We start from the raw sequence: 24,463 nt of genomic DNA on the forward strand, positions 1-24,463 counted from the left end.
ACATAAACGATGTGTTTTCAGAGTCAAAGGGTACATCAGAGGGACAACTTAGCCTCAAGTGTACTTTCTAATTGCTTTACAATTAAACCCAATGACATGCAAGCTCAACAAAAGCCGATTCTCAGGTCTTTGGTACCTCAGTTTCTGTTCAGGACACACTTCATGGAGTTGAGACTCACATCAGTGAAAACACGTCCATTTCCAGGTCTTTTAAAGACACACCTCTAAAGACACATTCATGCTGCAGCTCTTCATTTGCTTCCTGAATTTGATCCTCATTAAACTGATGATAAAAATGTGGTCTGCAAAAAAAGACAGAAGCTTGAGAAAGTTTGCTTCATGGAGCTTTATTTTCCAGGGCTCGAGTACAAAGCACATCGATTTCAGGATGACAAACAATGTTTTGTACCATACGTAGCACTAAGCTGACACTCACATCTTCTACTGAACATCTTCATTCAAACTGTCGCCTCTCAGAACCGCTGCAGACGCAGACCGAGGACTCCTCTGGGCTGTGGGAACTTGTAGTGCACTTCTTACGGCAATTCCAAAAATATATACGTATAAAATTTACCAGCAGCTCCAGAGATTAATCTACAGATTTATTGGTGGTTACAATAAAAATGACGATGGGTTTTAATCTCGGCAGGCTTTAGGGCGCATCAGGAAATGAGAGCATTAATCATGGACGCATTTCATTTGATTTCGCTTCGTGGACTCAGAGAGAAGAACCAAACCACCGTCAAAAAGGGAAAAGAGGCCAAATCGTCACCACGTATTTATCACTCACGAGAAAAGTGTCTGTGAGGAAAGTGTGAGTCACCTCCGTCACGCCTTATTTTCCTACATGCACTGGTTAAAAGTCCAGCGGCGAGGCGCGGTGGCCGTTATCTCTCCAGCACACGCTTTAAAACACTGTAACAGCCGAGATGGCTCCTATTGAGATCAAGTGTGGAGAGTTTATCAGCTCAAAACAAGTTCCTGATTGGTTTTCTTTTAAAACGCAAAGCCTTGGCGTGACGGAAAACTATTCAAATGTAATCATCAAATGAGAGACGTTTAGTTGATGGCACATTAGGGGAGCTTTAAGAGGAGAAAAAAAAAACATTTTGTAAAGAAAACTGACTTTCAAAATGAGGACAATGTCCAATTTTCAAGTATAAATTTAACAATAAACAAACGGTTACATGAAAACTCCAAGTGTAATTGACTTAAATACAAATTCATTCATTTTTTTTATGCAAAACTTTTAAATAAGCGTATAAAAGACAGCAGCAGCCATGACATTACATTGACGTGTTGTTTCAGACACGTGCGCTGAAGTTAGTAAGCTAATCTGTAACCTGTAGTAAATGAAAGATTTCAGTGCTTGGTATCAATAAAGAAAAAAAAAAAGGTTTCCATAGCAAGTGGATGCAGTTCCATCTTATCCAGCTTTACTCTGGGTGGCTTTCTTATGCTGAAAACCCGGATTCGAAACAGTCAAAATCAATACGTGGCAAAAGCCAAACTCTAATGAAAGAAGACAAACGGAGTAATTCGATGTCTCACTACTGCCGCCTAATGCTCAAAAGAGAGATGACGCACATTGTCATGTTGTACCTTTAAGATCAAAAACATTTTACATGAATTCCCTGAGGAAAAAAAATAATTTAAGGCATCATTTTCCATTATTGGTCCTCATAAATGTAAAACAAAGATCTATCCACACAGTATTGTTTATTTTGGCCTTTTGTATTTTAGTTCAGTAGAAAGAAACAAACCTGGATCTGAATGACCAGGAAGCAACCAAAACTCTGTAACATTGGGATTAACTCTGGATTACATCCATTCAAACGTCGAGGGCAGCAGGCGGAGTGTTACGACACACACGTCTACTTCTCGGGAGAAAAGAACAGGCTTGGAGCGCGATGGTTAAACCTGAGCAGAACCTGCGATTTGGTAAAACTGACAGCTGCGATTAAGGCTGAAATGTAACGACAGGAACCCGAAACATGGCAGCGCAAACGAGAATCTCCACTGACGATAAGCTGCTTTGATCAATGAACACGTGTATAATCCAGCGTTTAAACAAACTATTCTCCAGTTTAACAACAGAACACACCTTTAGCTCATTGATCCTGAATAGCTAGATCGAGTCACAGTGAACAAGTTTAAATAGGACAGTTTAAGCAGCTTTCATTCATAAAACTTGCTGATTTGAAATATACAACAGAAAATTTTAAAGAAACTGCTTTTAAAGGAAAAGAGCTTGCTGGAAGGAAATCCCACCAAAACTCTCATCACAGCCGTGATGTCCAGTGCAGTCAACGATGCACAGGAAGCAGAACAGCAGGTTGAGTCTAACGCACTAAAAAACAAGTGTTTCAGGCGTTTTTAACTTGTGTTTGAGGCAGAATAACCTGAAACTACCAAGAAGAAATAACTCCAGTAGCAGCCTGGTGCTTAACGCTGAAGATTCAGACCTGATCAAATGCTTACAGGGCCACTTCAGTCAAGCTCTGCCGTTTGAAAACTGGCAGTGGGAGGAGTCACAATCATGACCGCTAACACTGTTTAACTTCACCAACGGGGCGATCCGGCCCGGCTAGTGCTGAACCTCGCAGAGGTAGTGTCCGGCGTGGAGCGCCCGATCCTTGATGGTCTCGGCGGTCAGCTTCTGGCTGAGGTCCAGCAGAGCCCTGAGCAGGTGGTTGAGGCTGGCGTCTCGCCCTTCTTTCTCCACCCATTTGTTCAGCAGCTCGTGGATGCGGTCCTCGTACTGCTGGTGATCGCAGCTCTTGATGACGTTGTCGCTGATTCCCAGAGAACGGAAGAACCGCCTGTAGTAGTCCATGCTGAGGTCCTCGAAGTACTCGAAGCACGCCCTGAGAGACTCCTCGCCTGCACACACACATAAATACACACTCTCAAGTCAGTCAACTGCTTCCGTCTTGATCTTCAGGTAAGAAGTTAGTCGATGGATTAAAACGCTTTACCTTTCAAAGGAACAAGCTTTGGGAATTCCTCTTCCTGCATGAGAAGGAGAGAAGCAGTGAGTGAAAACCTGAGTCCTGGACGGATTCAGATTCAGACACTCGATGGCAGCAGCAAAACGTGCAGCCAGCACAGAAACACGAGCAGGAGAGCAGAGTCAGAGAGGATCTCTCCCCTGGTGACGCATCGGGTTGAGCGAGCGATCAAATCTTTGATTCAGAAAGTAGTGTTCTGGGTGTCCGTTTCCACGACAACTGCTCACTTGAAACGCCATGTAAACGGGGCCTTGGATGCTGTGGTGGCCTTCCGCAGAGAGGACAGGTAGAATAGTGCCTTGAAATTTAAAGCCTAAATTTGTTATTTGTTCTAGACGTGAAAACAATGTCTACTTCAAAACTAAACCAAAGATTTACTACTGAATAACTATGAGCTTGTGACACCTCCGCTCGGGACACGTGAGTGAAAATTTCCTGCCAGCAGTGGATGTTAATCCGGTACTGACTGGCTTCAGTTTCCATCAATGATCAACAGACTTCAGAAATCTAAGACAGAAGACATGTTGGACTCTGCTCGATGTAGTAAATCCAGACCGGGTTCACGTCCTCGTGTCTCCAGCGGGGAGTTTTACTGTTGATTTAGCGTGAAGGCGGCATTGACGGAAGCTTGAAAACCTGAGCAACGTGGCAGCAAATCATAAAGTGAGTCACCGCGCTTCGTCGTTTACTGCGGCGCTGCGATTCGCCGTGACTCAGGTCGGTCCGATTGTTCACCACTGAGACAACTGGGGGAATCACGGGCGGGGGCGGGGAAAGGAAGGGAGGGTTTAGGCTTTTGATGGGAGCGAGGGTGGATTTTGAGTGTGACTACAAAACAAATGGCTCGGGACGGAAACATAGATTATTTGTGTTTAAGCTTTCTTTGTGACAGAACAGTCATTATCAAGTATGAGGAGAAACGACACCATGAGCATGAACCAGAGGAAACCCTGTGAAATGAAAAGCTGCCAAAACCAACGAAGAGTCTCATCACTGAATCATGAAGGATTTTTGTTTAGCATAAGCCAATAAAATTTGAGGTTTTAACTAAACATGTGCACCCGTGTGACCTTTGTCTCCTCAGATGACTCAGAATAACCTGTATAATATGCACACTATATGAAAACATAATCAAGATGCTGCAGTTCAGAGGTTATACTGTTCCTCTGAAACAAGACAACTTATGAATGAATCTGAAAAAAATAAAAAGTTGTAGAAACTTCAGAGATTCTTCTCGTTTAAGAGAAATTCAGTGTAAACCACACCCTAAACCTCACAATGGCGAGTGGCGCCAGTACGAGTTGAGATTCTTTTGGACCAATTCGTCCAGATTTAAGGAGACAGATTTCATTTCTCTGACAGTAAATCTGAAGGAGGAGTTTTATCCCACTCTGATCACACACAAACTGTAAAAACAGAAAACTTCTGCTGGGGTGTTACTACGACGCGGCTGAATTAATCCAGCGAAGCGCAGAGGGAAAAGGCGAAGCAGGAGAGAAGCAGCAGGGGAGAGGAGCGGTGGAGAGGAGCCGTGCTCTCACCATCCTGTCGGGCCGCCCGGGCGCGGCGAGGCCGGCTCGGGGGCCGGGCATGGGGGAGGCAGCGGGGGCGGGCAGGCCGGTTAGGCTGTGCTGGGAGTTACTGGCTGAGCTGGTGAGGCTTTCGCACAGACGTTCGCGCTCTTCCTCCACACCGGCTGTGGGTCGAACTCTCACCAGTTGGCGGGGAAGGCTCAGATTGTTGCTGCTGGGCCTCCAGGGCTCCGCGTCCCCGCGCACAACTGAGGAGAAGCTGTATTGCTTGAGTAAAAACAAAACAAAACAAAAAAAAACATCAGTTCAGGCAGAATTTATCACCCTCAGCTTGTTTCTTCATCCATTCTGTGAAAAGGAGAGCAGAGCATCAAGAGGAAAATGGAAGAACCCAGACAAACACCCTCAAGCCCAGACTGGAATCTGACACTAAAACCCGTCACATGACAATGTTTCAAGTGAAAACAGCATTTTTCTTTCATTAAAGTTTGGTGATTACATGGCAACATTTGGAAAACGGCGTCATTTATTTACATGGAATAAGCAGAAATGCTAAAAAGATGGAAACGTTTCCATGGAGATGGAGTTGGATTGTTCTCAAAAAGTTTCACCTTAACAGCAGTTTTAATAAAGTAGCATTTCAGTGGCTCTGAGCGCCGTCCATTTGTAAACAGACACCCAAAATAGAACAAATGTTTAATTTTCACTTGAGAAGCGTGTGGCGTACGTCATGTCTGTTCAAGTCCATGAAGGAAGTGACTCACCAACTCCGCCTTCACTGAATCCGGTAGATCAGGCTGGGGGTCTGGGAAAACAACACAAAGAGAATTTCATAACTTCTCAGGAATCCCCTAAAAATCCCACACAAGCAGCCATTTGCTCTCTAGGAAAACTAAATACGCATTACGTTCCTTTCAATCAAATCTACACCGAGTTGGGGAAGAGGTCAGAGGGTGACTGCTGCACTCCGGCCAGTCCAAACCGGCAGCTTTGGCTGCACCGACCGGCGGCGCCGCTGGGGACTTTCATCGCTCACATCTACACTAACACGCTGCCAGTTCGTGCTGGAGCGGGGACGGTTCACCGACGGGCTTCATCCAGGCGCGATCCAGATGGAAGGGATGCTACCGGAGCTGCCAGCAGCCGACAGCGAGCGCCTTCCCAGTCTGGCCTGAACAGCGGAGGATCCGCCCCTGCAGGACGGTGCCGGGCTGAATACCCTTCATACCAATGCGAGGCGGATCACGAGGCCTGCTTCAGCAGGTTCTGCAGCTTTTCTACAGTCACATGCGTCACGTTCATTTGTTCCATCGAATCCAGAGGTGTTCAACCCGTGGCTCTTCAGCTCCTCCATATGTAACGCGAATAAATATTCCTTTTCATTTTTAGATTATTTTTACATTAAATCAAAGTTTTCTTTGTCATTTTTTAAAATTTGCTAGCATTCTTGCCTCTGATGGTTGAAAATAATTAGGGATCATTTCTGTAATAATCCAACTTTTCCTTCGAAACTCATTTTGGATTTGCAGCTCCTTTGAATTGATTGAATGCACGGAGAAAAAAAAAATCACTTATCACCATTCAGTCGTTCTTCTGCGACGTGTGTAAAGCAAATATTGACATTGCGATAATGGAGAGGAAACATTTCCTGAGAGAAATGCAGCTTATTCCAGCAGACATGTGGAGAACCGGGGTTGAAAGGATTCAGTCTCACTCACCTGATCTCCTCTGTCTCCACTTGTAGAGGCCTAATACGACGATGACACACACAGCCAAACCCAGCAGGACACACACCACGATCGCCACGGTGAAATCTGAGGACAAGACGAGGAGACAACAGCCGTTAACGGCACAGCGCTGAAGCGTCACTCCACTGGAACACAACTGGAAAAAAGACCATGTAGCGACTCGTTTTGGCCATTCTCTGATAATAATGCAGTCAACTGAAAAAGTGCTGCAGCACTGGTTTCCTCAGTGAATGAATGTCATAATCATCTCTTCCACAAGACCGATTTTTGGTCAGCAAACTGCACAACTGCAAAAAACAAACTTACTACTAAGAAATACTGCAGTATTTCTGCATTATTACATGACTGTCTGCAGTTATTAATGTCTGATTCGGATTTTTAAAGCTACTTTATTCATGTTTAACTGATGAAACTACAATAAAGAACTGAAAGTCTTATTACAATATTTGGCTTTATTATATGGAAACATTCCTGCTTGTTACAAACCAACACTGATGATGGAGCAGCCAAGTATTTATACTCAGATTTTCTTTAAATATCTCAGTATTTCTGCACATTCTTCGAACTTTCTTGTCTGAACCTCGATGAGGACGATTCAGAGCTACAGTGAAATGATTTAAAGCACCTGATGGTAAAAATAATACTTCAGAATATGGCTGCATTATAAATCCTGAATTTCTACATGAAAATCAGAATCAGCCGAGTACAAAAAGGCTGCATATTCTCTATTTCTCTCTTCATTTGTTATATATGTCCTGCTGGGATTTGAGGAAATGTGTGTAGAACTTATATAGTTTTAATCAAACTCCAGAAAAAAGCTTTCGGACGATGCTGGTTATTGTCTGGTGAGTTCCAGACATTGTGTTTTTTTAAAACCATGTGAAATACTATCAGAGGATCGTTTATTCCGAATGGAAGACTTCCTGTTTGTACCGAAGAGTTTAAGTTGAGAGAAGGAAAACATAATCTAAGTGGACTGTTTTCTTAGTATGGCCGCATTTCTGTTGTGGGAGTGACGAATTTAAATGCAGCAACGCAATCTGCACAAATCGGACATCCCTTTAAAAAGTTGCCATGTGAACGAGAATCTTTAGTGAAACAAACACACGACATCGACGTGCTTTCCGTTGAGTAAGTAGTCAGTACATACCTGAGGGAGCGTCGGGTTTGCTCTGGACCTTCTTGCACTCCGTGTTGGTGGTGGACGTGCAGTTTCTCACCACCTCTTCGTCGTGTTTGCACCTAGTTTTGATTGAGAGAGAAGGAAGAAGACGAACCGTGAAGCGGCCGTAGATTCAGCGGGGTGAATCATGAGAGTGTCTTGGTGACTCAGGTGTGTTGTGTGTTCTACACTCACCGGACGCACTTCTTGCAGACCTCACACGCCTCGTCGGGGTGGCAGAACCTCCCCGGCCTGCACTGACACTTGGCATCTTCGGCGTGAGAGCACTGCTTCACCAGCTCCTGATCTGAGAGAGCGGCGTCAAACACACCTGGTTAATGCCTGAATAGCGGCGCATTGATTTTTCCATTTCCGCTGGCGGTCAATGGCGTGCGGGCGGGATTACCTGAGCGGCACTGCGTGCACGGCAAACATTTGGTCAGCTCGTTGTCGTGCTCGGTGTACGTCCCGGAGTCGCACTCCTCGCACTGCCCCGCCGCCCCAGACGTGGTGCAGTGGGATTTCACATATGTCCCTGAACACAGAGGAGGCGCCGTTAGACGAATCCCCGCCGGGAAGATGGCGGCTGCGCGTCGGAGCGGCGGCGCTCCGTCGGGTCTTACCGGCTCGGCAGAGGAGGCAGCAGAGGTTACCGCGCCGGTACTCCACACCCGGCCTGCAGGGGGCGCCACGCTGCGTCCTGTTGAGCCCCGAACTGGGAGGGGCTGCCCCCGTGTGGACAATCAAACACGCAAGGAAAACCTGTGGAAGACAAAACCAAGAGCAACGTATTAAACCAGGAAGAGAATCTTTCACCGACAGAGGTGAGAAAATGGAAAATGTTGGCTGTGTTTTACGAGTCCGTTCACAGGCCAACATGCTATTTTTAGCTGTCAATCATGCACTTTTACATGCAATTTTTTAGTCACTTTAACAGATTTTATCATGAATAAAGGAACATAATGCCCAGTAAAGGTAACACGTCAGCCAAACAAAATCTTTTCACTTGAAACATCGTCATGTAAACGGAGCCTTATCAGACTTCATGGCTGGTAATTTAATGAAAGAATTAAACAAAATACAAACACACACTACTCGTGACTTCACAATATTCATGTATTAGAAGTATTTAGAACAGAAATCTAGTCAAACATAGTCAACAGGGCTTTAAATGGGTCCACAGAATGAGGATGAAGTTCACATCCCATAAGTTTTACTTCAACAGAGTCGATACGGACAAACTGAAGCTGGAAGCCGCTCCCTCATCTGACACAGATCATTTACTTCCCTCAGTAATCCTGCAGCAACTTATTAGGATTAGTTAAACCTTTAATACATCTATAACAAAAAAAATCCAACAATCTTTAAACGCTAGTTTTCAGACAATCAGTGAAACTTTTGCAAAAAGTGCGTATTGAGATGAGTTTTGCTTTTAAGTAACATGCACCCACAGGTGTCCCTTACTTTATTGTTTGCTCAGTTTACAATCCTACCTGACAAACCCAGGTTTAAACGGCACTTTTTTTTTTTTAAATTTAATTAGAAACTTGTACATTTTTGTGGACGTGGGACCTGTGTTATGCTCCATTGATGCTCGTATGCAAAAAAACAAAACAAAAACAAAAAACAAAACACTTCCTGATGAACTTTAGTCCGATTATTTTTGGTCAACAGCAGAAACATTTTTTATTTAGCCTCTCATTGCAGCTTCTTTTCTTGAGACAATTTCAGAATTCAAAAAAAGAGGATGCCAGTATAAGTCATAGATAATTGTAGTTTTGTAATGAAATATTAACCAAAGGCCAAAAATGACCCACGTGCCGTAGTTTGGACACTAGAGATAAAGATGTAAAGAACGTGAAAACAAAGAAAATGAGTTGAAAGAAGGCTAAGTGGAAAAAAAAACAAGCATTATGAAGAGAACGAAAGGAAAGAAGTGTTTGTGGGTCAGAAATCACTGAACACACCGAGCTGAAATCTTCCAGGTGAACATGTGCTCGACGCTGATAAAGCTTCAGCCCAGTCAGGACACACACTCTGGGCCGATCGTGTCTCAAACCAGCAGTAAAAGATCCGACGGTGAGCCGGTAAAGAGTCAAAACTAATCTAACTAAAACAAACTTTAGGAATTAAGGAGAAATTAACTCCTTACAAGAATTCATGGCAGCACTCACTAAAGCATGCCATTAATTATATTTTACTTTTTACCTTGAAAGAAAGTTCACAATTGTATTTTAATTTAATTCAAATGTTCTTAGAATGATCTGTATCCTTCTGTCATCAGTGGAACCAGTTTGGGGGAATTACATCAATTTTATTTAAAGAACTTTGAAAAATGGGATGAGAGAATATAAAAACACACCGCATGGTGTCATTTTGTGATTTTGAACGATTTCTTTAGTTTCTTGCATGTTTCCAAACCTTCATTTTTAGTCAAAAGAGGTTTAAAAAAAAAAAAAAAAAAAAAACTAAAATGATGCCTGTGCTGCTTTTACAAAATTAGCTTTTGGACAAAGTGTTCATGGGTAGCTTGGACATAAACGGCAGCTGAGATCCTGACTTTTAATGCTGGATCACACGTTATGGAATCTGTAATCTCAGTTCGTCTAATGATCTCCTGTGAGCCGATTAAAGCTGAATACACCAGGGATGAGAATTAAGTTGAGAAATCTGCTGACAGTCTCCTGTTGTTACATATTAACACAGACTTGTCCTGACTGGAATTATTCATTTACAGTTGTGTATTTGACATTGATAATGACAGCCTCAAGCTAAATGTAAAAAAGCATGTTTGACTATTCTTAATGATTCAAACTACTCATCGGATGTGTGGGAGGAGCCTAAACGTTTCACTGTGGCGTGATTAGCTCAATGCATGGCGCTACACTGCATCACAGCAGTTTCAACACTTTTCTAACACTGGAGCCAAGCAGGTGGGTGTGACTGACAAGAAGGGGGAATTTCCTTCAACAAGTCTTAAGTCCACAGAAGCAACTAGAAGCCCGATGGAACCAGAAGCAATAATTCAAATCTGGAAAAAAATCTTAAAAACAGATCACTGTAAACCTGCAGAACAGGTTTTATCTGGAAAGGAAAAGTATTTACCAGCTACCTGTCACATGATTCCCATTGTACCTTACTTCCAAATACAGTCAGCAACATGGAAAGGAGGTGAAGAAAGCCAAATAAGGAAATAAACACACTTGCACTCCATTGCTCAAGAAGCATCTCTGAGTACATGCGCACACACACATTTTCTCTCCCATCTCAGGCCACCAGTAAGTGAAAGGTGACAGAATAACATGCTATAGATGAAAGGCGTCAAACACATTTTAGTTCAGCGGCCACATACAGACCGATTTCATCCTGACAGGTAAAACAGTGCCATAATAATCTCAGAATTAAAGGTGTATTCAGGAGTTTTTCAACTTTAAAAATGTTTATTTTCCACCATAAGTGTGTTACAAATATTCAATGATGTGTAGAATGTGCCCTGACATATTCATTGCGAGTACCGCTAACAGCACTAAATTGTCACTTGAAAGTTGCAGTGCCGGTCCGGCACCAGAACTTTGTTGGGGGAGAATTTGAGAGGATGTGACGTAATGCGCACTCCCTCTGGCCTGATTTCCTTAGGTTTCGTTTTGTCCGCCATTACTCCGCCAGATGCTTAGCGAGCAACAACTGAGCAGTATTGAGGATGGATCTTCCAGAAAGTAAGAAAAGACCGGCTTCTAGCACTGCCACAACTCCAGCACAGACAGCACCAGGCAAAAGAAACCTAAATTTTACTCGAGCGCTACTACAAGAGCGAGGAATTAGTTCCCCTCTTCCGTGCACATACATGGACGCAAGCCACAGGCAGGAGTGTTTCACTGAGCTGCAGTTACGCCCAAGGCCTGCAGGGGCCGTTGTTTCGCATAAAACGTGCAAACTCCTTAATGCACCTTTAATTTTTTTTTTTTCGTTATGGTGCAGAGTATAGGCTACATGATAAAATCATCTATTTCAGCAAAATAATCAATTATGACTGAAAATTACTTCAACATCAAGATAGAGTTAATTTTAATGATGTAAAATACAGTGAAGCGCCTCCTGACAATATTGGGCCTACGAATTTGCTAGTGCCAATGTGTCAGCTCAGGTCACTGTTTCTCAAGGAATTTGTCATAAATTCAGCGTTTTCTTTGTAATTTTTCCCAAGCTTGGAACCTACTGCAGACTGGTTTTGGCCCACGGACCTTATGTTTAGCAGGCCTGGTTTAGCTCGAAAGAGTCCAGAAAGTTTTAAATCAAAAACAACAGTCACATTGCTTGGACTGGACCCAACTGAAAATGATAATATTGTTGCTACAAATGTTCAAGCCGAAGTATTCAAAAACTTCTCAATATATTATGAGTGAGCCAAAACACTTGCATGAAATAAGTTTGGAACACCACAGAGTTTTACATGCAAGTAAAGGAAAAAAATGTATGTATGAATTACTTAGAGCGTTCATAATGATAATAATCCAGATTAGTAATAAGATTGTGTGGGAAGATGTGCATCCTACTTGAAAGTAAAGCTGAAATCGACTTGTCTGATTCAAACCAAATGAATAAAACTTTCATGTGATCATCAGTACATATGCAGATTATTTAAAACATCTAGGTTTATGTGGGGTTTTTTTAACCACATGCTTGAAATTTGACTACTTAAATAACACATTTGACGGGTGGTGGAAGAAACTTTAGTGTATTTTGATCTCAGAATGCTACAAAAGTCCCCGTTTCATTCAATATTTTATAAATCTTTACACCCGTGTTGAGCAAAGTTTCCTATATAATAATTCACATGCCTCATAATTCGAGTTAAGGGCGTCTCTCGGCGGAAATATCAGTTTATTTCTTAAATTAGCAATTTTTCCAATGAGGATCTGCGCAGGAAAACCAGGAAGACTCCAGTTTGGAACTGAAGCGCAGTGCAGGTTAGCTCTTTCTTTCATTAAGTTAAAACACTCAAACTATCTATGACAGACACTACTGAGCAGTCTAAGTCTAAAACAGCTCAAGAAAGAGGGAGTTAACTTTTTTTTTTAAGGCTATGAGGAATTTCACACCTCAGGAAAAACTTTTCACACGTCAATGCGACATGTCAGCGAAAAGCCGCAGGGACAAGTCCGAGCGTCTCGCATCCATCCGCGGATCAATAAGTCCAACTGTGACCAAAGACAAGAACTGAACAGAACTTACCAGCAGAAAACTTCTCATCTTCTTCTTTAGAACTCCTGAATTCAGCTCATTTCACACACAGACAGCGGAAAACGTTCTGGCGCACGGACGGCGCGTGCTGCTCCTTCGGAACTCAGGTAAAAAATGACTTAATGTCATGGTACGTGGTGACGTAGCCGGAAGCCACGCCCATCGCGCAGCCCCCATGACGCAACAGGCTGTTTACTGTGAGTGAAATCACCTGTTTACAAGGGCTGTTCATTCAGACGGAGAGCTGTTTTCTTCTCCTTCATGAATTACATTTTTTTTTATTTTCTCCCGTTCAGACCAGGTTTAGAGGGATTCTCAGTTTAGACCCGATTTAGAACGGATCTGGACTTCCGGAGGTCTGGGACCTGCGGCTCTGGAGCCATGTGTCTATTTGGCTCTTATGCAGCGTTTCCTTGAAGCTTACCAGAAAATTAGACTCAAATTAAAATATTTTCTTGTTTTTAATTTATTTTCACACGACAGTCGTTTTCAAAAGGATTTTTAATCTTAGATTTAAAAAAGGCTTAAAATACACTAAAATGATTTTAAAAAAATGATCAAATGAGTATAATTTTTAAAAGGGAAGGAAGAAGGGATAAAACCCTAACCCTAACCCCACTGCTTAGAAAAGACTTAAAATAGTTAAAAAAGCTAAAATGTCCTTCATTTCGGTGTCCAGGAGACTCTTTAATTCCTCCCTGTGAATAGTGTTTGCTGTGTTTTGGTTGATTTCATCCATTCTGTGCTTACATTAGTCACCAGTGAGCTTCGTATATATTAATTTTTAATTCTGTGTGAAGCAAAGGAATTCTCCCCGGCGATTAATGCAAGATTTCTCTTCTGTTGTTTTGTGACATGTCAAACTTGTCTGAAAAATCCTGGAAAAGAATGAGATTTTTTTTTTTAATCCAGATTTATTTTTTTGTCCAACACACACCTTACCTTATGAATCAAACCACATATTGATTGAAACTCTGACCCCAGCAGGGTGAGGGAACTGGAGCTGCGTTCGTCATAACTTTGCAGCAGCCTGTTCGAGGTCACTCAGTGCATGAAGAGTTTGGCTGAAACACACTTCTACTTTACAGCAGGTTGACAGTCTAGCATCTGTTTACATCCAAAGCACTCGAGTGAAGTTTTGTGTTTGAGGCTCTCTGCAGCTCCACTTCTACTCTACTTTGTAAATTCTGAAAAGCATATAACATGTAATTGAAATAAAAAAAAAAATAAAACTCTCATGAGTACGTCCTGTGCTGCATCCTCTGTGTGTATGAACCAAACCCAATGGGTTTCAAGCTGAATGAGCTCAGCGTTGAAGTGCCTGCTGCAGAGTGAGGAACAGTCCCAAGCGGTTCCTCTCCCAGCTTGTCAGGCCCTCAGAGGAAAACAGACACGATTATATGAAACCTTCCCATCACAGCCTGTGTGTAGTCGGCCATCATCGCAGCGTTTAGCGAAGCCCATGCCTGAAGAGTGCCAGTTTAACATTATCTAATGAACAGTTGTCTGCAGCATGCAGATATGCAGCCCGACAGGAAGCGGCGAGTTGCCTGGAGAACGCTAAAAAATGAATAAAACCTCTGTCTCGGCTGGCTGACTGCGGCGCTCTGAGCTGTAGCCGAAGCCATCTAGCGGTTTTGAGCGGCTGCGGCTGTTTGGGACCCGAAGATTGGGCTCGGGGTGGAGTGACGGATGGTTTCATGGGCCGCCGGGCGGAGCTGAGGAATGGAGACGGCTGGGTCGCTCGACAGGCCCCGCCGTGCACCGCAGCTCATCAACATCTTACTCTACATTTCTGCAGTGCAGCATTGCATTTCTGGTTTTACCCATTTTATTTGCACAATCATTCAGAGCCCGACGCCTGCGTCTCTGGGTTTCTGCACCGCTGACGCCCGTGTGCCGCCGCAACTTGTGTTTTTGATGATAAGGCCAGGGAGGAGGCTGAAACCTCTGAGCCACGCTCTTTTCCTGATAAGGCATGAATTTTAAATTCAATACTTTCTGCTCGTTGGCTGGATCTGGGTCCAGATCCATTCTAATGATATGGAAAATATATATTTTTTTCTTCTCATATGGAGTCAAAGGAGAGAGGTTGCACTGAAGGCCTTAAGGAGATATTCCTGACTCATGGTGCAGAGGAAAACTGTCCTCTGGGAGCATCTGAAGCCACTTAACTCTATTTTCCGATCTGAACCTCATCAAAGAAAAACCTAAGCAGGGCCAAAAAGTTAATCACAACTTAATCATATTAATATTATATATAATATCACAAAAAGACTGAGTGAACTGAGATAAATGATGTTTCCATTAGGATTGCAAATTTTGAAAGGATGAGTCGAAGCACTAATGTTTAGCTTCTTCCTGGTACCGAGTACCGAAACGAGTACTGATTAAATACCACAAAGCCTCGTTTATACATCCTACTGAATTATGGCAAACCACCTCTGCATGTGCACCTCACACACATGCACGCACGCACGCACGCACACACACACACACACACACACACACACACACACACACACACACACACACACACACACACACACACACACACACACACACACACACACACACACACACTCCAGCTCACTGCTAATGAGTATCAGTCACACTTTAATCATGTTAAGCATGTAGCATCACTGGTGTGTGAGCCTGAGAACTCTTTAGCATGTAGCATGTAGCATGTAGCACGGCTCGGAGTGAAATCCTCCTGGATCCACTGAAATGAACGGTTCAGGCAGAAGCTCGTCGTGTTGTGGAGGAGAACGTTAAAACTGTGGGGTGCAAAACTGCGAGAGAAAGAGAAATCAATTAGTCTCCAGACTTTGTGCCAGAAGTGACATGGAGAAAAAAAACCCTCACTCCATATTCAGAGGTTGGCTTTATTGACATTGACAAGCCATTTCATTCGATAAAAGACCAGTAAGTAAGGGAAAAACGTCCATGACATCACTCAAAGTTATGGTATTTTCCTGAACGCCATTTCATTATAAAAGGTTAATATCCACTCTGACATCCAAAAGGATTCAAATCTACCAGAATGCTCCACTTTTGATGAAAATGTATGTCTTCATAACATACAGTCATATGAATGACGGCAAACCAATGATATATCCCCAAATGTTGGGATAAGTCCCATTTACGATGGAAAATATTGATTTAAAAAGCTTTTTGGGAGATTGTATGAAAAAAGCAGCGAATCACCACCTTAAAAGGAAATTGTTCACCATATGAGTTTAGCAGAAGACTTTCCAGGCACCATCAACAACCACGATATTTTCAAGATTATTGTGACGCCTTGAGTGAGAACCGATAATGAACATTAAATGAGAAGTGTGTGTATAGTGTGTTTAAATGTTTGACTGGTTTGCACTAACCAAGCAGCTCAAACAGTCGAGAAAAGAACTAGTCAAAGACACCAAAGTGGCAAATAGGAACTTCTATACCTGTTTTTTATAATCAGGTGCGATTTATCCTCTTGAAATAATAGAAATGTATTGCTGTGAATCTTTCCAGCTGACGGCAGAGGACTCCTAAGACACCATGTGTATGGAACCGATACACACCAATGGAGGCTTTTCAGTAAAACAAAAAGCAGGGATAATAATCACTGCTGCCATCCTGACTGACTCACTCTTTCCATATTTGTATTGATGGGCTCAGCTCTGCAAACAGAGTGATTTGTGCCTTAATATGGCCTTCTTTCACCCCACAGGCTGTTTGCAGAGGGTTATTACCATTTATGTATTGTGCAGCTTCGCGCCACGCCCTGCAGCTCCGTCTGCAGGTGAAGCCGTCCAGCATTTCTGATCAGTGAGTCATTCGTCAGGTGAGCCGTTTTATTTAATTCCTCAAGAATGCAGTGGAAGAATGTTTGTCTGCAGGGGCGGGAGCTCAAGTCCTGTGATCACAATGTCTTAACGCCTCAGTCTTGTATGGAATAATAAAATGAAAACAAACAAATTTTCCTGCAGATTTGCAGGATTTGCTTTGCCCCTTGCTGTGCTCCTTTCACATGATACATCTCTGTTCACATAACAGATCATGAGATTCACAAAAAGAAAAAAAAAAAAAAGAAAAAAAAAATGAGAAAAAAACACCATGAGACGAGCTGATCTTTCAACTGTACATTTATTTCCAAAAGGCTGCATATACATTTGCAAATTCTACTGTACAGAAAACATCCAAAATGTCCATAATTATAGATACAATATACCACAAAGCTGCCCTGGCGTTACCAAACATAGAAGTTCAGCACTAGAAAAGCTCTGCAGCCTATTTCAATATTATAATCTTAAATACTTTTTTCAACTAGTACCTTTAAATGTATGTCAGTGTGATTAATTGTTCTTTTTTTGTCATCCCCATCTGTACTTTACAACATTCACCATTTACAGTTGTTAAACAAGGCACAAGAATAGTGATATGAAGCCCAAGGCCATGCGTGAAGCGAAGAAGAAGAAGAAAAGAGCATGGAGCCGACCAACTCAGGTGACAGTGAACTTTTTTGTTTTTTCATCTCATGAAACAGAGTTAATCTTACATCGAAGCAGTATACACAGTGAGGACACGCTTCCGTGTGTTTGTGTGTGAGCTCAAAAAAACAGAACAAAAAAACCCATTTCAACACGTCGATGAAACACAGGAGACGAAACACTTCCCGAATGGAGGGGAACGCTGGAGTGAGTGACGCTCCGGATGCAACTCAAGCCACTGCCAAGCATCACTGAAGCACACATTTCCTTTTTCTGACACTCTTCACTTTCCCACCAGGGATGAAAGTCAAAATCCAGTTAGTCACAATTAAAGAAACAATCATATTGGGGAAAGAAAGAATAAAAAACTCCCTCTTCCGTTCTTCACTGACCGGCCTAAATCATATAGAAGATGAGCTTAATTCCATTAGAAATGTAGGAAAACGAGGATGAAAGCGTTTCCAGGTCAGAAACACTCGGCGTGAACGTCTCACAGACATCTCCCAAACACAGCTGATAAAATTTAGACTCACGCTGGAGAATGATGGGATTTGGAGACAGGAACTGTGAATTGTGGGCTGCATTCATCAGCCTTACAGCCAGGATTTCTCTCCTTTTTAGGGGTTCATTATGTAAATTAATTATGCATTTCGGTCATGGTTGGAGGTGAGAGGCAGGACCGATGATGTGGTAGAGGAGTTCTGACTGGAAGCGGAGCAGAGATGTGAAGCGTCGGCGTGGAGATTAGAGGACGTCTCGGATTTGCGGGAACCGCGGGCTCAGGTGCGGACAGTGGAGGAAAGAGGAGGCTCAGCGGGGGGGCAACACCAAAACAAACAAGGCAGGAAGTGTGTGCAGCTACAAGCCTCCTCTCTCATTTGTTCCGCCGTCCTCACGCTGGCTGTTTGCACAGAGATTTTCCAGACTTCAGAGGCAGAGCCGCAGGACTCGTCGCTCAAATGGATAAACTCAACACGCTGTGGTATCTTTTGTTTTTGTTTTTTTTTGTTTTTTTTTTTACAACCTCACAATCAAATCGTAAAATATCAAGACAGATTTAGTGAGGTCCTGCAGGAAGTGAAGGTAAATTCTCCGTTTTATTCAAACCTGTTGACGCGACAACATTTCAAGACAAAATGATGTGGGTTTTTTTTTTCCAATTGCAACAACATTTTGATGTAAATGATGTCTGTTTATATGACTGAAGATGATGGAGTGAACACCAAGATGGAATGTTACTACGGTGACTGTCAACTCTAAAATTAGCAAGTCCAGGGGAATATGGCCCAGGACCAGGAGAATCTTAGGCCATGTTTAAATCACACTGTCTTCAAGTAAAAACCCAAAACATTCAGTGCTCGTTTACACACCAACACTGAAAACACAACTTTGTGAAAACAGTTAAGATTTTTCAAAAGCCCTCCCACTCCTTCGCTGTGTAAATAGGTGAAAACGCAACTTTTGTGAAACGCTGGTCCTGGTCCTGCACACCACAGCTGTAGTCAGTAGTTCTGCACATGTGGGATTAGGTGGACAATAACGACAGTAGCTGTGGATACATGAACCAAAATCATAGTCCATGTAAACGGCACGTCAGATTATTTCCTACAGTCGGGGCTTTGTGCACGTCTGTGACGTCAGATCATCGACTGTCATGACGTGACAGAGTACCCACACACTAAAGCATCCAGTGCTCATCTCTTAATGTTAACACTTTGCACTAAGAGAAGGTTTCTTTGAAGTTGCAGTTCACAATGCAAAGCATTATGGGACTGATCCACTGACATGAATCGGATCACATCTTGGTGCATCAAAACATGCACAGCATTGCAAATACTTTATCCAGTGTTCACGTAAACGAGCTGATCTGATCCTCCAATTGGAAAGATTTCAGTCTGATCGATAAAAAAATTGAGCCTCTGGAGCGTCAGACTCTGCTGGGACTTGGTAGTTTTGGTGGAGTTGAGTCACCATTAAATAACATCATCTGTTTGGTGCAGCTGAAGCTCACTTTGAAAATATGGCAACATTTTTATGAAAGAAAAATAAAGCATTTTAACTTGAAAATTTGTTGTGTAAAGACCGTCTGAGTTTGACCACATGAACTTACAGGTGTTTCTGCTCTGCATTGGATCAAACCAATCTCCACACAAGAGACTCTGGGATGACTTTCAGCAAAGGTTAGTGCTCAAGGACTATTGAGTTAACACTGAAGCAAAAAAGACTAATAATGTCTGAGGAAGCAGGATCTGATGTGAGCCGAGAAAGGTAATTGGATCTTAATCTCATCTTGGTTTGAGCACTTGAGAGGCTTTTTAATACCACATGTAAAAATCACAACTATATGCCTTTCAAGCAATAGAATTTTGCTTGGACGAACAGTAACTCAGTGAGCTCCACTATAGAGGTGAAGAGGGAGCTGAGACATTTAGATGACACTCTGCTTATCGGTTGGTCTACACCAAGGCTTAGATAAGGGTCATGGGCCAAAACCAGCCTGTAAGAGACTCCAATCCAGGTGACAAACCACCAAGGAAAATGGTAAATATTTCCAATTTTTGACACATTTCTTAAGAGAAGCAATATCAGAGATGCTGCCATGAAAGTTAGCAACCTAGCATTATCCTCAAAGCCATGCTGTCAGGGTGAAGAACGTCCAGAATGCAATTGCGATAAATCTTCCGGATATTTCACTGTATTCTGCACCAGAAGGTTTTATTAAAACTGGTTTTATGTTCAGACTGGAGTCATTTTCTGTCATCATTGCTCTGCTGGGGTCACGGTGCTCGAGTCCTCCGGTCCTGGCTGGCCTGGGGGTTCCACACTTCGGTGTGCGGGTTCCCCTTGGTCTGACGGGGTCGGGGGTCGAGCGCTGGGGCCCCAGTATTAATGACCTTCGCCTTCTCCTGGTGTGGCCCGACTGGTAGTGTTTTCCCATGATGCTTTGTGCCATGCCATGTCTCCTCTGCTTTGCTATGGGCAAAAAATTGGGTGTATGTCTGTTTGTGTGCGTGTGTGTGTGTGCGTGTGTGTGTGTGTGTGTGTGTGTGTGTGTGTGTGTGTGTGTGTGGTGTGTACTTATGGACGGTGCGGTTTTTATTCTTTTGTTTTTATGACTGTTTTTTACTGTTCAGCACTTTGCGTTGTTTTTATTATCATGAAAAAGTGCTCTACAAATAAAGTTTGATTTGTTTTGATTTGATTTGATATTGTCTGATTTTGGGAAAATATAAATATTCTCATCATCTGCACCACATCCCAAAAAAAAAGCTTTAAAGGTTATCTGAAGGTCATATGGCACTATATGACGACTGGATGGATGCAGTTTGATTGTGAGTGTATGAGCAGACAGTCCAGTGGAATGGTAGATAAAATGTGCTGTTTTGTGTCGATGCGCTGATTACCAATACCAGTATCAGGTATCGGTGCCTCCCTCATGTCATGATGCCTCGACACATCTTACCGTGACCTCCAGCCACAATGCTACTCTATCCCAGCACTGAGCGTCGTGTTCACGTGAAATCTGTCAGTGTGTTTGATCTTCGCTCGGTGTCTGTTTGGAACAATAAAACCTTTAAGAAGACAGACGGAGCGCCACTGCTTTCTGTGCCAACCTGTAAATGCTGGTTTTACGACTGGTTTGAGGCAAACACTGTGTTCTCCAGACGTCTGCAGTCACATATTTATCCCACTTCAAGCCTCTGCCAAGCAATTTCAAACCAATTAATTTCATTAACTGCTCTACAAAAATCACATCCATTACCTTCAGTACGGCATGATCCGACAGAAAATCAGCAGTGGTAGAAACGAGACAAACACCGTGAAGGACGGTGAAAAGAATCTCAGTCACAAACACCTCAGTACTTCACTGTTTAAGAGTCATAAAACCAGGAGAACAAGCGTGAACTGGGCCTTAATTACCTCAAATGCACTGGTATGAAGTGAAGACCGTTGATTCCAATAACAGTGTGTAAACCTCTCTGCAGCCTCGTCACTGGACTTAAATAAATACATTGGTCTCAAAGAGGTGGCATGGTGGCCTGATGGTTAACACACTCGTATTGTAGCAAGGCGGGTCCTAGTTTGAGTCTAAGTTGGGGAGTTTGCATGTTCTTTCGCATGTGTGAGTTTTCTGATTATTGGCGACTGAACTGAACTGTTGGTTCCATGACTGGCTGGAACTGACCTGAACTGACCTTCTAAAAGCTGGATGACTGAAGTTTAAGTTCTCGTCTAGTATCTTCTGAATTGCTGTAATAATGCATATATTTTTGAGTGTATTTGGAGTAAAAAGACCATCTGATTGGCTGATGAAGCGCGACACTTTGTGACATGAGCGATGGTAGTTCTTGAGCTCACGTACGTGAGACTTGTACAAACTTAAAAAACATGAGGTTTCAACAAACTTTTGGAACTTTGGAGTAGCTTTTTCTTATGTTACGCTGGAACGTTCACTCAAACACACTAATGACTCATGAGCTGCTAACAGGACGGCATCTACAGTGTTTTCTTTTCTTTTTTTTTTTTTTAGCAATGAACAATGACCGACGCCACCAACAGAGGGCGGTGTACAGTTACCATGGAAACCAGTAGATCACAAATGCTGGCAGCATCTCGAATTCTGTTGGACTTCGCTAAGCGACGCCACCTGTTCCACAAGATTTTCACTGGTTGTAGGTTAAATTCCCCACGCCCATCCACACGTCAAAGTCCTTGAGCAAGACAATGAACCCCAAACTGCCCTCATATGCTGGAAAAGCATCATATAACAGAAGTCCATCCAATTCTAGTTTTTACTGAATAACCAAATGAAGCATGTGATTCAAACTGACTGCAGCCTTTGGAATCATCTTGAAAGGTGAATTGTTTTCTTCACTCCTTGACCACATGTTGATCGGTGATCCCTCACATGCTCAGAAATGGTCTCAGATCCACGTCTGTTCGTGGCATTTCTAACGCTGACACCACCGAGTGTTTTCTGCCTTCACCGCTCGCCGTATAGTGGCGACCACACGACCTCCGCAGCCCTGGAAACTGTGTGTGGCGGGTGATGTGAGTGTCACTGCCTGATATGGGGTCTGTGTGACGGGTGCAGCGGTGGGAGCCGCCTGATAAAACGCAGCGATGCGCTCCCCAAGGCGCCAGGAAACCATGTTTTACAGCTTCCGTTGTGTTGATCTGCCAGTGGAGGAAATGACCAGTAATGCCACGGTTTGAAATGTCACTCTGCCGTCAAATGCCTCAAATGCAGTGTTTTCTTCTCTTTTTTCTTCCAGACATCCCTCTGTCGTCTCTTCCAGTTAAAGCAGCTGATGTTTGCATGTTTTTTTATTCTTGAAAACTCCTCACATTGCCTCCAAGAAAAGCTGCATGATCTGATAAACGCCTTGTTCTGGTTTTCTTGCAGATCTACCTTTTAGAACTTCAGAGCAAGCAAAGCCTCGGGCCCTACCAGTGACCTTTAGCACCAATCCCAGGCTGGGAATCCACTCTTCCATTTGATTAGAAGTGCCAAACTTACAATACCATTTTTTTTTCGTTCAAAGCAGTGAAAATGTGTGAACTTGGAGATACCTGGTTTGGAAAGTTCACAATCACGACATTTAAGCAGTCAGTAGCTTGAAAAATATAATACTGGACATAGAAAAAAAAAAAAGAACAAGATAAAGAAAAAAAAAAGGAATAAAAGTCCGGATTTGCTCGTTAAAGGTGGAGATCTGGATCAAATACACAAATACAGGTGAGCCCACAGTGGCGTCACGACTTGTATCACCTCATTTGCATATCAGACCCTGCCTGCATCCGGCTGCTTGGAAAGTGACAGGAAAGGAGCTCTTTTCTGTCAGAACAGTGGAAAAATAAAGAAAACATACACTTTTAAGAAACTGGAGGCCGTGTCTTCTGACGGTGTGGACTGCTGGGAAATGAGCTCCCGTTGCTTCCAAAACAGAGTGGAGAAAAGGCGAAAAGACCATCAATCCGAAAGAAGGTGGAACGTAACTGAGTGAAAAGGCAGTGGGAAAAAGAAAAAAGAAAGATTTACAGTCCATCTTCTTAAGAGTGGAGGGGGCAGATCCACAGCGGGCGCCGGCTCACCCTGACCCGTTGTGATTGGTGGACGTGTTGACTGCCGGCGCCGTCTACTCGCAGACAGCCTCGTGACTTTCCCAGCGCACCGCCGCAGTGTGTCAGTCCATCACTGGCCGTGCGTGAACACAGATACACTTCCGCCTCAGTCAGTCAGTCGGTCGGTCTGCGGCCGCTCCCTCAGCCCGTGTGCTCAGGCGTCGCTACCGCCGCCGCCTCCTCCGCCGTCTCGCACAGGCCGGCCGCCTGTATGCGGCCGAGGTCGCACTCCGGCTCGTCGGCCTCCTTCGGTGAGCTCCTGGAGTGGATCTTACCGATCTCCTCCAGGGCGCTGGCCAGAGAGTCGAGGTCGGCGGTGTCCTGGTGGCGAGCCTCCCACAGGCTGAGGATGACCGCCGAGGGACTCTGCTGCTTCGCAAAGAAGCCCAGGTTTCTGAGGAGGAGCACAGCCAGGATGAAGATCATGTATTACATTTTGTATTCAAAATGGATATAGTTCATTCATTCAGTCTAATTCTCTGCAAATCCCCCAATATGAGTCTCGCTTCACTTCCAGCTGACTGTCATAAAAAACATGTAATTACATCAATAACCGTTAATTAATTCACCCAAACTGTGTCCTGGTGAAGTAAACACAACCATCTGCTTTTACAAGGAGGTGAAACAAAGCAGAGCGTGACCTTTCCAGGCTATTAAAACACTAATCCGGCATAAATTACCATCACGAGTGATTAGTGATTACAGGCAGGCAGAGTTTGGTTCTGGATTTGGCTCACAGGTTCTTCTGCACACATGAAAAGGAAGGAGATTTTGTTGCCATGCCAATCCAGCACAGCGGTTCCCTGTGCGTTGAGGTGGAGATGGAGGCCAGCTGGGGGCAGTGTTTCACCACCACCACCACCCCCACCTCCATCACCACCGGCTGCAGCCAAACACACACAGTGTGGAGAGAAAAGCTTCTCTGCTTAATTTGGAACCTCAGAGGACTCTTAGGCTCCGTTTACTCGGCAACCATCTCAAGAGATAAGGCAAAACTTCTGTTGGGTTTTTGTTGTCATAAATATCATGTATGATCTGAACTTCAGGGTTTCCTTGAGAAATGCTTTGAATGTTGATGTTTTCATTGGTTATATTGAATAGAATGTCTGCTATTGACAGTACAATGAGATATTTTTTATACTCTATTCTTAGTATTCTTTCTTAT

The 24,463-nt window shown here is 43.3% G+C and overlaps 2 protein-coding genes across 3 annotated transcripts in view; both read right to left on the minus strand.

Moving 5' to 3' along the window:
• Positions 1-340: 340 nt before the first annotated feature.
• Positions 341-12,796, minus strand: LOC115398517 (tumor necrosis factor receptor superfamily member 10B-like). 2 transcript variants are annotated; one of them, XM_030105324.1, is made up of 10 exons: positions 12,686-12,796; positions 8,077-8,215; positions 7,860-7,988; positions 7,649-7,760; positions 7,442-7,533; positions 6,262-6,357; positions 5,308-5,348; positions 4,727-4,810; positions 2,979-3,012; positions 341-2,883 (listed from the first exon to the last, which is right to left on the minus strand). In XM_030105324.1, exons 1-10 carry the CDS (start codon positions 12,701-12,703, stop codon positions 2,588-2,590), a joined length of 1,041 nt encoding a protein of 346 aa, XP_029961184.1. In that variant the 5' UTR covers positions 12,704-12,796; the 3' UTR covers positions 341-2,587. The 2 variants fall into 2 exon arrangements, with proteins under 2 accessions (XP_029961184.1, XP_029961183.1); XM_030105323.1 differs by having other exon boundaries at positions 4,553-4,810.
• A 10,643-nt stretch (positions 12,797-23,439) lies between these two features.
• The window catches only part of unc5db (unc-5 netrin receptor Db), a 233,397-nt gene continuing 232,373 nt past the window's right edge, over positions 23,440-24,463 (minus strand). The window contains exon 17 of the mRNA XM_030104321.1: positions 23,440-23,692. Within this exon, the coding sequence (XP_029960181.1) occupies positions 23,440-23,692 (253 nt within the window). The remainder of the gene's footprint in view (positions 23,693-24,463) is intronic.

Source organism: Salarias fasciatus, chromosome 12 (genome assembly GCF_902148845.1).
Source record: "Salarias fasciatus chromosome 12, fSalaFa1.1, whole genome shotgun sequence".
Lineage (NCBI taxonomy): Eukaryota > Metazoa > Chordata > Actinopteri > Blenniiformes > Blenniidae > Salarias > Salarias fasciatus.